Raw genomic sequence first — 15,045 nt, 5'->3', positions numbered from 1 at the left:
TGGTGCGGCCGGTCTCAAAAAGGACAGAAAAAAAAGAAAAGAATTATCACTCAAAATTCCTTGTTAGTCATTTCAAGGGCTTCTTGTTCTATAGGATCTAGAGCTTGAGAGTTGTTACCCTTCGGTGGTGTACTTTCTTGATTTTTTGTATTTCTGGTATCTTTTCTTTGATGTTTATTCATTGTTTCAGGGGGTTTCACAGTCCACAGGTTTGACACTATTGTCTGACTAAGATGTTGCTGGGGTTGCCAATTTGGTATGGCTACCTCAGTGACTGCTCAGTTGGCCACTAGTGCCTTGCGTGTGTGGTTGCCTTGGGTCTTGGGCCTCTCTGGGGAGCCACCTCTCTGGTCACCTTGGACTCGGCCGGGCTGCTGGGATGTGTGCAGGCACCGCAGAGCGTGTGTTCTCTGCGGAGCTTCCCCTTCCCCTGCTGGATGTCTCCCTGCTCCGTGCACACTGGGCTGGGCTTGGGATGGAGCCAGGTGGCAGTAGTGAAGCCTACCTGCTGCTGGACTGTGCGGTGGTGGCCCCCCCACAGGGTGTGTTGTCTCTACGGAGCTTCTGCCTCCCCTGCTGGGCATCTCTCTGCTCCATACGCACTGGGCTGGGCTGCTGGATTGCGCAGCAGCGGTGTGGTCCCTGCGGAGTTCCTGTCTCCCCTGCCGGACGTCACCCTGCTCCATGTGCACTGGGAATGGAGCTGGCTGCCTGCGGTGAAGCCTACCTACTGGATCACGCAGTGGCAGCCCCACAGGGTGTGTGGTTTCTGTGGAGGCTCCGCCTCCCCTGCTGGATGTCTCCCCATTCTGTGTGCACTGGGCCAGGCTGGGAATGGAGCCGGGTGGCAGCGGTGAAGTCTATCTGTTGGATCATGCGACGGCAGCCCCACAGGGCATGTGGTCTCCGCGGAGCTTCTGCCTCCCCCATTGGACGTCTCCCCGTTCCGTAGGCACTTGATGTTATGTTTTTTGTTTGTTTGTTTTAAAGATGACCGGTAAGGGGATCTTAACCCTTGACTTGGTGTTGTCAGCACCACGCTCACCCAGTGAGCGAACCGGCCATCCCTATATGGGATCCGAACCCGGGGCCTTGGTGTTATCAGCACCGCACTCTCCTGAGTGAGCCACGGGCTGGCCCGATGTTATGTTTTAATAGTTGTAAATCGGTTGATTTGTGGGAGAGAGTGATGCTAGGGACTGTCTATTCTGCTATCTTGACCAGAAGTCCAGAAAACAAATGTTGACACAATAGATTTAACCCCAAATATATGAGAATGACATTAGAAGTAATGGACTAGGGCACTCAAACATTAAGAGGTCAAGGAAAAGAGGATCCAATGAGTTTCATGTTTGCAATAAAAATTAAAAGATAAAAACAGCAGCTCTTGGACCTTAATGGACCCTTTGACAATAACAACATCCCATAGGTCTCCAGCTTTTAGGAGAATGGCAACCAGTTCCACACGTGGATGTTATTACGTTTCATATTGTTATGCCAAATGGGATAAGAGCCAAACTTAGACACAGGATTTAGCAGCCATGGGGGATACTGCTAAAAAAGAAAACTTCTGGGTCTGGTGTGTCATGCCCTGCTTAACATGCTATCTTCTGTGATTTTTTACTATCTGGTCCCTGTCCTACCTTCTTCCCCAGCTACAGAGGAATTATCAAATACCCCCCCTACTTGAAGTTTCCAAGCAAGTGTTAGAACTTGACTACTGTAACAGTAAAGATCAACATCCACAAGCTGGGAAGCAACTAAATAACTGTCCTTAAGTATATACTACCTTCCTGAGTCCACCAGGTTGCCTAAAGGAAGAAAAGGAAACAGCCCTAATGATATTGTCAGTTTCTTATTAGTCACATATGTAAAATACAGTGTGCTCCTCCAAAAAATCTGGACTTGTGGGGATCCTTTTTTCAGCTTGCTGTATCTATAAGTTCATTAGGGACACCCTGAATTTTCAGTTGCTTTGGGCAGTGATAAAGACGAACTAATTTTTTGCTCCATAAATAGCTTTTTTAAAAGTTTAGCAGGTAGAATGTAAACCTTATGTGGGGTCATAACAATAATGACCATTTACTGCAAGCAAATACATACCAGGTACTAATCTAAGTGCCTCCCATATGTTAACTCATTTGCCTCCCACAACAACACTATTTTAAAGGTGAGGAAATGGAAGTTTAATGAAGTTAAACAACTTGCCCAAAGTCACCCAGCTATTAAGTTGAACCAAGATTTCAGCTCAGGTATCGTTCAAAGCAATGTTCTTAACCACCATGCTATCTCTTTCTTAATATTACCTTGAAACATATACAGGGAAACCACTAAGGTATACAGAACTATTTGTCAATTCTTATTAAGTATGAAAAAATAGAAAGAAAAAATTAAATTAAAAAATAAAAAGGAAAAAAATTCTTATTAATTTTGAATAGTCTGTTTTAATTCTGGAGAAAATCTAGAAACCTGATTGTTAACTGGCACAACATCTGCACCACAGAGAACTGTGTTTTAATATTAATTTCATTCAAAGTCACTTATCTTTGTATGTATCTGACTACTGAATGCTTCTGGAGGAAATTATAATGTCCAGCAGGCTGCTCTATATAAATTCCTGGTCACCAACTTCTACCAGATCCTGTTGATGCTACTGTGTTTTCTGTTGATCCTACTGTGATATTACTTTGTCCAAGATCCATTTCAAATCTTTTCCATTCTGTTCTGTAGTAGGCAGCTTCTACGACTACTTCTAATTATCATGCCTCCTACCATTTGTGCCACTGTGTCATTAGCTTCCTTTGAGTATGGGCTGCACCTGGTGACTTGCTTCTAAAACACAGTATATGGGAAAAGTGATGGGATATCACTTCTGAAACCAGGATATAAAAAGACTTTGGCTTCTGTCTTGCTCATCTTTTCTTACTTGCTCTCTCTGATGGAATCTGGCTATCATGCCCTGTGGAAAGCCTGACATGTAGGGAGGCCTTGTGGAAAACTGAAGTCCTCAGTGCAAGAGCCTGGGTAGGATCTGAATTCTGTCAAGAACCACTTGAGTGACTTGGAAGGAGATCCTCCCCCAATCAAGCCTTGAGATGACAGTAGCCCTAGCTGACATCTTGATTGGAGCCTTGTAGGAGACCCTGAAAACTCAGCAAAGTGACACCTAGATTACTGACCTACAGCAACTGTGAAATAATAATATTGTTTTAAGCCACTACATTTTGGGTTTTGTTTTTTTTTTTCTTTTCTCTTTTTTTTAATTTTAAAAAGATGACTGGTAAGGGGATCTTAACCCTTGACTTGGTGTTGTCAGCACCACACTCTCCCAAGTGAGCTAACCAGCCATACCTATACAGGGATCCGAACCCATGGCCTTGGTGTTATCAGCACCTCACCCTTCCAAGTGAGCACAGGCCGGCCCTAAGCCACTACATTTTGGGTAATTTGTTACACAGCCTTAGATTACAAGTATATTTTCCAATCTCAAACTTCTCCTCCCAACACGCACACCCCCTTCCTGTCCTAACTTTGCTTCCTGTCCTAACTTGGCCACCCATTTCATGGAGAAAATAGAGTCTTCAGTTAGATAGGAATTTCTTCAACTTCTTGAAAGCAAATCTACACTCCTAAAAGCATCTACTCTGTTAATCCCTCTCTTGCACAATTAGCATCTTTTCTTCTCGTATTTTTATCACCTTCCTCTGCTGGATCCTTCCCTATCAGCATTTAAATTGCCTAATTCTCAGGGCTGGTCAGTTAGTTCAGCTGGTTAGAGCAAGGTGCTGGTAAATTGCCTAATTCTGTCCCATCCAGAAACACAAAAAACTAAACCTGGCTTGACCCACCACCTTCTACAGGTAATTTTTTCTCTCCTCCCTCTTTTTTTGCTGTTGCTTTTTTGTTTGTTTGTTTGTTTTTGGCAGTTGGCCAGTAAGGGGATACGAACCCTTGTCTCCTCTGTCATTTTATTCTTTTCTTTTTGTTTTTAGTGGCTGGCATGAAACTGAACTCGTGACCTTGGTGTCACAAGGTTGCACTCTAACCAACTAAGCTAACTGGCCAGCCCTCCCTCATTTTCTAACGAGAGTTCTACAACTGCCACTCTAATTTCTTTTCCTAATTATGTCTTAACCTACTTGCCTATAGCCTCACCTCCCCTCTCCCAGCAATCTCCCCACCCAAGAACTCTACTAAATCTGTTCTTGCTCAGGCTTTCTACCAAAGACAGCCATGATGCTAAATATACCAAACCACTCCCAATCTTTATTTAGCTTCAGCACTTGGCAGCATTTGGCACTGCTGACCACACCCTCCCTTTTGAAACTCTACTTTCCTGGCTTTCTTCATGTCATACTCTTCTGGTTTTCTGCCTTCCTCCAACTGCTATACTCAGTCCTTTCAGTTTCTTCCTTTTCTACTCAATCCATAAACACTGATACTTTGCAGGGATGAGTTCCACACCCTCCTCCATTCTGACCCTATAGACCAGGAGTCCCAAAATCGAATACCTTAGGGACTAGGTAAGTAACAAAAATGAGTGATGTGAACTGAGTCTAAGACATTAGAAAGTAGTGAGGACTGCAGTGAACTGGATAGCTTAAATCCCAGATAGACAGGTGTTCTCCATTTGGTTCAACCCAAATGTATAGGAAAACAGCCCTTTAAACTGGAATTTCCAAAAAGCCTGTTTTTATGTGCAATTGCATCATCTTAAAAAATATTGCATGAATAATAATGATGATGATGATGATCAAAAAATAGCAGCAGACTAATTCAACCTACAAGCTGCTGCTAGTTTATCAGTCTTGCAGATTTTCCTTAAATAATCTCATCTACTCCCATGGCTTCAATATTCATTTTATGATGCAAATTTCCAAAACTCTATCCCTAAGGTTAGCTTTCATTCCTAAGCTATATAGAGGCACAAGTGCCCTTTGAAATCATCTCCACTTAGTTGTCTTCTTCAAATTATCCCTTTCATCCCCATCCTCCCATCTCAACCAGTTGTATTCCCTATTTTGGTAAATGGTACCAACAATTTACTAGCTCAAGCTAGAAATCTAGGAGCGACCCTTGACTGTTCCTTCTCCCTTGTCATGAATATATCTGGCAATTTAGTATCTGTGACATGCATTACAGTCAATGTTGATTCTATCTCTACATCCCATCCAGCTCTCTAATCTCATCTGCCACCATGGTTTTATCTACATTACTAACAGCCTCCCAACTGGTCTCTACTCCTTGCAGCTTTTCCCATTTAATCCATTCTCCATATTGGGCTAGAATTATCTCTTTCAAAAGTAAATCTTACCATATCACCACCCTGCTCGACCTTCAAGGCTTCCCCTCGCAATAATAAGAAAATCTAACAGCTTTAACACAGTTTACAAAGCCCTCGTGGGTCTGTCCCAGCAAGTTTCTTTCAATTCCTCGAATGCTATCATCTTGGTGCCTCTGGATGTGCACACTTGGACTTCATATGGCTTCATACAGGTCACTGGCTTTTCTTGACCCCTAGATTATTTTGTCCCTCACATGTAACACCCAGCAGTCAGCACCTAGGCAATTACTGTACAAAATGTACCTATTCTACCAGACTAAGATTCGGAAGGCAGAGACGACATGTACCCCGTTTACTGCTAAGATTTCCCAATCCCTTAAATAATGCCTTGCACAGCACTGACTCAATACATGTCTGTTGAATAAAGATTACATTCACCCATGCTTATACTTATCTGAATTCCTTCCTAATCCCCATTCTCAAACCCTTTGAGAGAAAAGAATAAGTGAATCTCAACCATTGCAATATCCTCAAAAAGTCTTTCTTTGGATGAATGAACGAGCCAGTCACGTGCGGCTGACTGTGGGTCACCGGCCTCTTTAAAGGGCGGGGGAGGTGTAGTAAGAGCACCATGTGTAAATAATTGCAAATCCATCCAGGTCCTGAGCCTAGCGAGCACGTGCTGCGGGCCATACGCGGCGAGGGCGGGCACTGGGAAGGAAGATCCCTGGTGGCCCGAACGTGCTCGCGCCCGTGGCTGGCGCGGCTCGCGCCGCGGCCGCCAGGGTATCCGACCGAGCGCACGTGCGCCAGCTGGACCCAAGCGGAGGGAGCGTCACGGCCCGCGCAGGCAAAATGGAGGGCGAGCAGCAGCTTAGGGGTAGGGAAAGGCCTGGGGCGAATCATGCCCTGGAAAGGAATAGCACGGAAGGCGAGACTTTAAGAGACAGAGAGGAGAGAGGGCGGACCACGAGCTAGGTAAGGCGGGCCGACCTAGGTCCTGGAAGAAGGTGGGCGGGGTGGGGGCGTGGCTAGAGGAGCCGCGGAATATAAGTGTACCGGGATGGGTTAGGAAACGTATTCTGCGCTCTGGGTAGGGATCGCCGGCACGTGGGGTCGGGCGGGGGAGGGTAGGAGTGGAAGGGCGGCGGTTTGGTTCTTTGCTCCCGGCACAGTTAGGCCCTACACAGGCACAGCCAGGCCCTGCACAGACCAAGCACCACCGCAGCCCTATTTTCCCTATTATCTATCGGTGAGCGCCGGATTCTCCTCGATAGGCTCCGCCCATCTGCTGAGGGGAGCGAGTGGGGGCGTGGCCCGACCTCTCCTTAGTCGGCGCTTGGAAGGCGTCTGCGTCATCCAGAGCCCGACGCGGTGACGCAGTACGTCGACGTAAGTGACGCGCAGGCCCGGGCCGCTCCTCCTTCCCTGAGTGAGAGCCGGGCCGGTTGGGGCGGGGGAAAAGAGGGAGGGCGGGGGAGGGAGAGGCGACCTGGGAGTCGTTGTGGGCCGCGGGCCGGACCGGGTCTTGGGGAGGCGGGAGCCCGGGCCGAGCGGAAGGGCTTGGCGGGCCGTTAGAGGGCCGTCGCTGCTGTCGGGTCTCCTCCCTTGCCGGACTTGTGCGCCCCGACGCCCGGAGCCTCCGGCGCTGTGCCCACCCCGCTCCAGCTCGCGTCTCCCGACTCCAATTAGGTCAGGCTTGGAGTCCCGCGGCCACGGCTCCGGCCCCTAATGCGCGGTGGCCGCTCGGCTCGCCTTTCTTTCTTCCCTCGCCTTCCTCTCCTCTTGCCTCACCCTCCCCCCTTCTTTTCACGTTGGTGGGGTTTTGGTTTTTTGTTGTTTTATGCTTTCGGGGTTTTGTTCTTCAGCCCAAGCTCATAGGTATACATTATCATGCTCCTCTTTTGTAGAGCAAACCGAGGGCCATGGAGGCCGAAGAAACGATGGAATGCCTTCAGGAGTTCCCTGAACATCATAAAATGATCCTGGACCGATTGAATGAACAGAGAGAACAGGACCGGTTTACTGACATCACCTTGATTGTCGACGGTGGGTAGGGCAGTGGGCAGAGGAGCGAATTTGTAGCTTAAGTTCTCTCCTCTTCCGCCACCCGCCTTTTTTTTTTTTTTTTTTTAAACTTACTGTATGGGCTCCCTACCAAAGTCTGCAGAGGGTGTGAACTGGGACCGGAGGGCACTTGTCAGTGTCACATAGACCACGCTGCAGAAGGCTGGTTGGCCAGTCATACTTCCCACATAGTCTAGTGTTCATTGCATTGTAACTTCTTGCAGCCTGTTGAACTTATCTCATGGCACACTTGACTGCAAGATGATGGCATTGGGAAAAGGGAGGATGTCTCGAAATGTTTGGTTAATAGCCTTCTGTTGGTAAGCCACTTTTAGGAGTCCCACACAGGAGTCATTTGGGAAGTGTTGATTCTTTTCTAGTTTCCCAAATGGTCTTGGAATGAGAGAGAGATTCCTTTGCAGCACCTGTACCCCCCTTTGGGAATCCCCAAAATAAAATGGGGTCTTTACCAATCTTGGGAGTTGTCATGATAATGGAGGCACACTCACTTTGGGTATCTTTTCTGTTTAATGAAAATAGGGTTCTCAAGCTATCTTTGACGAGGGGTCTTCAAAAAGTTTATGGAAAGATTCGTATTATTTTTTGTTTTTCCACGAGCTTTTTGAAGTACCCTTGTATTATATGTTTACCATATATTGAACTTCTAAACATTGTGCATGTTAAAATGTTTCCCATAGCAGACACATCCATCTTAGTGCTTACGCTATGGGTTTTTCTCCTCGCTTTCCAAATGATGTATGACCTTTTGGGTTGTCTTTATATTTAGCAGTTTGAACTGAGCAGGGTATGCCTCTCACTATTTAATTGAAAGTAATGGTAAGTGGTGAGAGGCTCCTTACCCAGTGTAAACTGGCCTTTATAAAACTGACTTAATAAGATCTTTGAAGTAAAGATTTGGCTTTGTTCTAATTGAGATTAAAATTTGCCAAGATAGCTGCCAAGAATATTTTGACATTAGTTCAATAATTCATATAGTTATATAATTATGAAAAAGATCTATTTTACCTTATCTATAGTTTTCCAGCCTATAGTTTTCCATTTGATTTTTGTGCATATGTATGATTATTTTTTCCCCCCCCAGGACACCATTTTAAGGCCCACAAGGCTGTTTTGGCTGCTTGCAGTAAGTTCTTCTACAAATTCTTTCAGGAGTTTACTCAGGAACCTTTGGTCGAGATAGAAGGTAAATGCTTGTTTTATTTATTTATTTATTTATTTTTTCCTTTTTGTCTTTTTTCGTGTCCGGCAACGGATCGCAACCCTCAGTGTTGCACCCGCACCTTGCTTAGCCAGTGAGCGGGAACCGGTCTGTATGTGGGATCCGAACCCTCGGCGGGAGCGCCACCGCGCTCCCAAGCGGCGCACTGTAGCAGTGCGCCACTGGGCCAGCCCCTGTAAATGCTTGTTTTAAATATAATACTTAGCAAACAAAATTGGTAAAGAAGTTTTAGATAGTTAATTATCAAAACACCATGGGAAATAGGGGTCAGTAGTTCCTGTTAGGTGATCATAAATGGTTCTTTTGACACCTGAGAATTCTTCCTTTAGTAAAGAGCTTGGTAGAATGATCTGCCAGGAAAAACTCTTGGATAAGAGTTTAGTTTATCTCTAAATGGAGCCTTTTCCAGTACTGAAACCAGTCGTCACTGTCTTTTGGAAACATGTACAAGGGGACTTCAAAAAGTTCCTGGAAAATGGAATTAAAAGATACTACGAATCTTTTCGTGAACAGTTTGAAGACCCCCTCATATTAGAAGTGAATTACCGTCTTTGTTCAGTGGGCTTATGCTTCAGACTCTTAGGGATGCTGCAGGTTACAGCAGAGGCCTCTGTACTAGCAGAAATAGTGATGTACTAGTAGAGGTACAGATGACATGCAGTGTGAAGCAGGCTGCCATAATGTGGAAAAGGCTAGGAAAGATGAACAAGTAGCATTCAGAGGAAATTCTAGTGGCTATAGAATGTCTGGGAAGGAAGGGATCATCGACTATGTATTACCTTGAGACAAAAAGTGATTTTTGTACTTGCTTGAGTTTTTTTTAGTAATAGCCTGCTAAGTACCAGGCATTGTGCTGTGTAGTTTATGTATATTATCTGAAACTTATAGCAATCTGTTGAAAAGTAAGTGGCATTATTTCCAATTCACACATCAGGGAACAGACTCCAAAGGTTACTTGCCCAAGGTTACCCAGCTAGCAAGGGATTCGGTTTGTGCTACTAATTACCATGTTTTTGTCTTCTGCTACTATGATACCTCCCCCAACACCATCAATCAAAATCCAGAACAGTAGGAAGTAAATATGTTTGCCTATATAAATACAGAATTTTCACTTCTTTCAAGGTTCTCATGTTTGGGTTTTGTATTTCTTTCACTGTGTACATATTCTTTGTTATGAATGTGTTGCCTAGAAACGCTATTCCCTTGGAAAACGTTGATGCCTAGGGGAGTAAAGAAAACAAAGAGTTAAGAATATCCTTTTATTTTGGCATATTCCAGTTTAGCATTACAGCTAATAAATGTGCAGCTGGATTAACTCTTTTAAAAAAAACAGCTTTATTGAAAGATAGTTATGTTATTAAATTATCTTTTGGTTATCTGTGATAGAGCACAGACATAATGGAAATCCACAAAACTTACTAAAGTGAGAATCTAGCTGCCTAGATGGAATTGGTTTCTACTACAAGGCAAGACTCTATTATTCATTCACCTGAGGCTTACTAAATGTGTGATCCCAGGCAGGTTACTTTACCTCAGTTGCATATTTGTTTTTTCATCTGAAAAGTGGGTTAATAGGCTTGTAATGATCAATTGAATAACATATGCAGAGTGCCTGGCACAGTGTTTGGTGCATTGTCAAAACTTAATAAATGGGGGCTGTTTATTATATTGAATATCTATTATATATCATATACTGTGCTAGACCCATGAGATGAAAAATTGATGGATAAGACATTTCTTAAAGAACTCGAACTTACAGTGGGTAAGCAACGGGTAAAGAAAGAAGTGCAAAAAGTTTTAGAGACTGTTACTATGGAGTAGTGTCACTGAGGGAGAATGGGTGATGTATTAGTCTACCTTAAAAAAATTTCAGAGGAGTTCACTTCTAAGCAGAATCTTAAAAAATAAGTGGCCCAGGCTGGAATGTTCATAGCTGATGGAGCAAGCAGCACTAACTACCTGGAGAAGTAGGGTCTTCTCTTCTGAAGACTAATCACCTTGGGCTTTTCTCTTGTACCTCTCAGTATTTCCGACCTGCTCTGTCCATTATAATATAGCACACACAAGCCTTCAGTATTTAAATTATAGACAGATAAGAAAGTAAAATGGAAAACACTTCATTTTATTTGGCCAGATTCAGGTATAAAGAATCATGTGGTTCAGTGTCTTCTTAAGTACTTAACTTTGGGATTACTGTACTGTATAGCAAGATCACCTGGCTATAGAGAAAGCCATAGGCATATAATTAGAAAACCTGAGTTTTAGTCTTGGCTTTACTGTTTGTCGGTTGTGTGACATTTGGTTCAGTGTCTTCTTAAGTACTTAACTTTGGGATTACTGTACTGTATAGCAAGATCACCTGGCTATAGAGAAAGCCATGGGCATATAATTAGAAAACCTGAGTTTTAGTCTTGGCTTTACTGTTTGTCGGTTGTGTGACATTGGACATTTTAACTTCCTTTTTTTTCCCATTTTTAAAATGTCAAATTATTTTGGATTATATGTCATGGACATTTTGAATATTATGTTACGAGACTGAGTGCTGTTAAAATTCTCTGGAGAATGCTTTTGTTTTGTTTTGATTTTGGTTTTGTTTTAGCAGGCAGTCAACCTGTTTAAGTTCTGACTGCCCTCTGTGGGCTTTGAATCCAATTCTAATTTTGTTTTCAAAAGCTTTGTAAGCGCTGTCCAGGCCCCAAGTGTGCTGCCCTGGGACCAGGGTGGTACTCCCTACCATAGTGCAGTTCTCAAAGTCTTTTCTATACTGCCTTAGATCAGCTCCACACATGTGCAGCTTGGTGGTAAGCTCAAGATCACATATATGGAGTTAGAGCACCTTTCTCCAGTTCCCTCTTCTCCATGATTTCCTCTGCTCTTGAGCTCCCAGGAGCTCCTTTTCATGGTTCTCTGACTAGAAAACTAGAGTTTTATCCTCTCTGTGCTATTTGTACACTTCCCACAGAGGGATCCATTTCTTGGACAAAGTCATGAGAAAAAAAAACCAACAGGAATTCTCTCCATACTCTTCAGATCATAGTCTCTTTCTTAGTTCCTTTGTCAGAGACAAGAACTTTCTCTTAAAACTTAGGTGGCAGCCACTAGCCACACGCGTGCAGCCTCAGAACTGGGGCTTCTCTTGAGGCTGAGCTGAGAGAGAAGAATTTCCCACTGCCCCCCACTATCGCTTTTCCTGGTTCTCTAGCCATGAAGAGTTTCTCTTGGATCTTTTTGTCTGTCTCTGTCCACTGCTCAGATGGAGAATTTGGGCTGTCTTCAAGTCTAAGCTTGGATATGTGAGGAAAAATAAAAATCAGGAAACACACTGCTGTTTGAGTTTTGATTTCTCTCCCCAATCTGCTTGCATCTGTTTACTTTTCAGAGTCCTGTACATTTGCTTTATGTATTCTCTTCAGGATCTTTAGTTATAATCTATGGACAAGAAAGGGTGGAGTGTGCTTTCTTCATCTTAGCTAGAAATAGAAAACCCTCCTATCTGTAAAATATGAATAATGACTTGTAGCAGTGCACATTAACTGTGCACTAGAAACATCAAGGGAGCTTTTACAAATACCAGCACCCAGGCTTTATCTCTAGATCAATTAAATAAGTCTTTCAGGAGTGGGATCCAGGCATCTGTATTTAAAGGTTATCTAGGTCCTTGCTATTCAAGGTGTGGTCTGAGGACTAGTGATACATGGAGATCATCTGGGAGCTTGCTAGAAATTTAGATTCAGGTTGCACCCTGACCTACTGAATCAGAAGAAGGTCCCCAGATGATTCCTGTGCACAGTAAAGTTTGAGCAGCACTGCATTAGGATGATTATTACAGTGTACAGTCAGTGTTGAGGACCACTGCCTTATAGGATTTTGTAAAAGCAAATAACAGGTATGTTAAAGATGCTTAAATTGTAATATGCTCTTTGAGTATAAACTCATTAGATGCAAGAGCTAGCGCTCTCCTGTTTTCTGGGTCCCTGGTAAAGTAAATTACCTTTAATTAGAACCACAGGTTCACCTTTGGCTTCAAATCAAAATTGTTGCCTTCAAAGCCAGTTGTATCCTAGCTTAGGTTTGTGACTTGGATTCATACCACGTAAAATCTTCACTCATTTATTTCCTTGTTCAGAACACACAGCCTTCTAACTTGAGCTTCCAGTTTTCTAAATTCATTCTTTTTCTACTTCTCCTAAAACCACAGATCTATAAGCACCTAGTTTCTCTCTAATAGCAACTCTACCATCCTGTCTAGAAGCTTTAGCCCCTGCTATCAAGGACAAAACATCCAAGTACATGTTCAGCTTTCTGAGTAGTTTTCTACTACTGTCAAAAAAACGTGATTTAACTTGGAGAATTAGAGCATCAGCCCCTTGAAAAGTGGCCTAAAGATATTTTCTCATTTAACAACCAGGACTATTGGGGGAATTCCCTAAGACTAGAGAAATGCCAGAATGCTGTCCTCTTTTGCTTCTTTCTAAGCATTGCTGTCAGGGAGAAGACTCAGGGTAAGGTGTTCATAGTAACATTTTCCTTAGATACTCCCTTAGAAAAATTATATTCTCCTGCATACTTCTATTAGGAAAGGAGTAGAGATTGATGAGAAAATTTTAACTCCTGAGATTTGTAGGTTACCAAACTAGTTGTGATGGAGAATAAAATATTTTCACAACTGTACATCATCTAGGACCAGATCATTTACCTGGGCAGGTGTTATCAGTTTGGTTGTTAGCTAATTAGTCAGGTCAGTAGTTCTTTTTTTCTTTGATAAATTTCTTTTCCTAACTTCAACCAAATTTTGTTTTCCTGAATGTTAATGGTCCAGGTTGTTAAATGAGAAAAATATCTTTAGGCCACTTTTCAAGTGGCTGATGCTCTAATTCTCCAAGTTATGTCACATTTTATTTTTTTTGACAGATTCTGTGTTAACATTACATGCATGTAGAGTTTGTTCCTAATAGAAGATCTCTTCAGAGATTGTTAATAGGCTATTTGGACCTGTCCAAGAAAGCACAGGAAGGGTACTATAATCCTAATATATTTGAGATTCTTGGTGATACTAACATTTTCTAGGTAAAATAGTGTAAATTCCTAACATATGAGTTCCCCTTCCCCCAAGGTTCAGCAAAGCCTTTCTGATAAAAATATTAATAAATCAAGATGTACATTGGGAGAATAAACAGTAATTCACCGAGTCTACCACCAGAAAATAACCCAAGTGGTCAGGATGAGAGTGGATGGGAAACAGAGAGATTTGGGGGACTTTAGAATTATGAATAAGAGATTATGGACCTGTAGTGAATATGACCATGGATATTCAAACATGGACCTGTAATAAATGAGACCATGGATATTGAAACTTTTCCAAGCAGGAAGGAAAAGGTCAAAATCTTTATCCTGTTATCATATTTTAAAATCTTTATTGTAGGAGTCAGGGCATCTGGGTTTAATCCTAGTCTTATCGGTTGGATAACTACACTTCATAGAGTTGTTATGAGATTAAATGAATTAATACTTGTGAAGTATTTAGAGCTGTGCCTGATTTATAGTAAGCATTATATGTGTGTATTAGATTAAAAATGAAAATATCATTCCACTTTGGAAAACATGTACACACTTTATTTTTTAGGAAATTCAAAAGACGAACATTTATTTCTAAACACAAACGGTTTCATTACAGCATATTAGTGGTTTATGTCAATGTGGGGTGTTTTTTTTTAATGATAATTGTTTTGGGGTTTTTTTTAACTTTTTACTATGAAAAACTTAATACATATACAGTAAATCTGGCTACAGCAATCAATAAGTCATGGCCAATCTTATTTGTACACCCCACCCACTTTCTGCCTTCCCCCTGGATTGTTTTGAGTAAATCCCAGTATCGCCCAGTATCGTAGCATTCATCTATATATATTTCAGTATGTGTCTCTAAAAGGTAAGAACTCCTTTAAAAGATGTAACTGCAGTATATAATCACATTTTGAAAATCAGTAATAATTGCTTAATATAATCAAATGCTGTGCATGTTTAAATTTTTCCAGTTGTGTCCCCCTCCTTCTTTCTTTCTTACAATTGATTGGTTTACATCAGGATGCAGACAAGTTCTGCTTGTTGCATTGGTTGCTACGTTAGCTGTCTCTTGTTTCTTTTAATCTATAGGTTTTCCATTCATCTAATTTTTACCCCGTAAAGTTTCCCAAGATCTGTATTTGCTGGCTCCAGCCCAATAGTGTCATTTAACATGTTCCATGGCCCGGCCTGTAGCTCATTCGGGAGAGTGAGGTGCTGATAACACCAAGGCCACGGGTTCGGACCCTGTATAGGGATGGCCGGTTGGCTCACTGGCTGAGCATGGTGCTGACAACACCAAGCCAAGAGTTAAGATCCCCTCACTGGTCATCTTTTTTTTTTTTTTTTTTTTTTTTTTTTTTTTTTTTTTTTTTTTTTTTTTTTTTTAAAA

At 42.5% G+C, this 15,045-nt stretch overlaps 1 protein-coding gene across 3 annotated transcripts in view; it reads left to right on the top strand.

Moving 5' to 3' along the window:
* Nucleotides 1–6,593: 6,593 nt before the first annotated feature.
* ZNF131 (zinc finger protein 131) overlaps nucleotides 6,594–15,045 on the top strand; it is a 39,081-nt gene continuing 30,629 nt past the window's right edge. Inside the window, exons 1-3 of one of the 3 annotated variants that reach the window (XM_008578301.1) lie at nucleotides 6,594–6,676; nucleotides 7,195–7,333; nucleotides 8,454–8,555. In XM_008578301.1, coding sequence (XP_008576523.1) covers nucleotides 7,210–7,333; nucleotides 8,454–8,555 — 226 coding nt within the window. In that variant the 5' untranslated portion in view covers nucleotides 6,594–6,676; nucleotides 7,195–7,209. Of the gene's footprint in view, nucleotides 6,677–6,750; nucleotides 6,977–7,194; nucleotides 7,334–8,453; nucleotides 8,556–15,045 lie in introns of those variants that run through there. The other 2 variants (XM_008578302.1, XM_008578300.1) reach the window with 2 other exon arrangements.

The sequence above is a fragment of the Galeopterus variegatus genome, unplaced genomic scaffold, assembly GCF_000696425.1.
Source record: "Galeopterus variegatus unplaced genomic scaffold, G_variegatus-3.0.2 Scaffold1658, whole genome shotgun sequence".
NCBI classification, from domain to species: domain Eukaryota; kingdom Metazoa; phylum Chordata; class Mammalia; order Dermoptera; family Cynocephalidae; genus Galeopterus; species Galeopterus variegatus.
The sequence above is the reverse complement of the archived record's forward strand: the minus strand, read 5'-3'. Positions and strand labels throughout refer to the sequence as shown.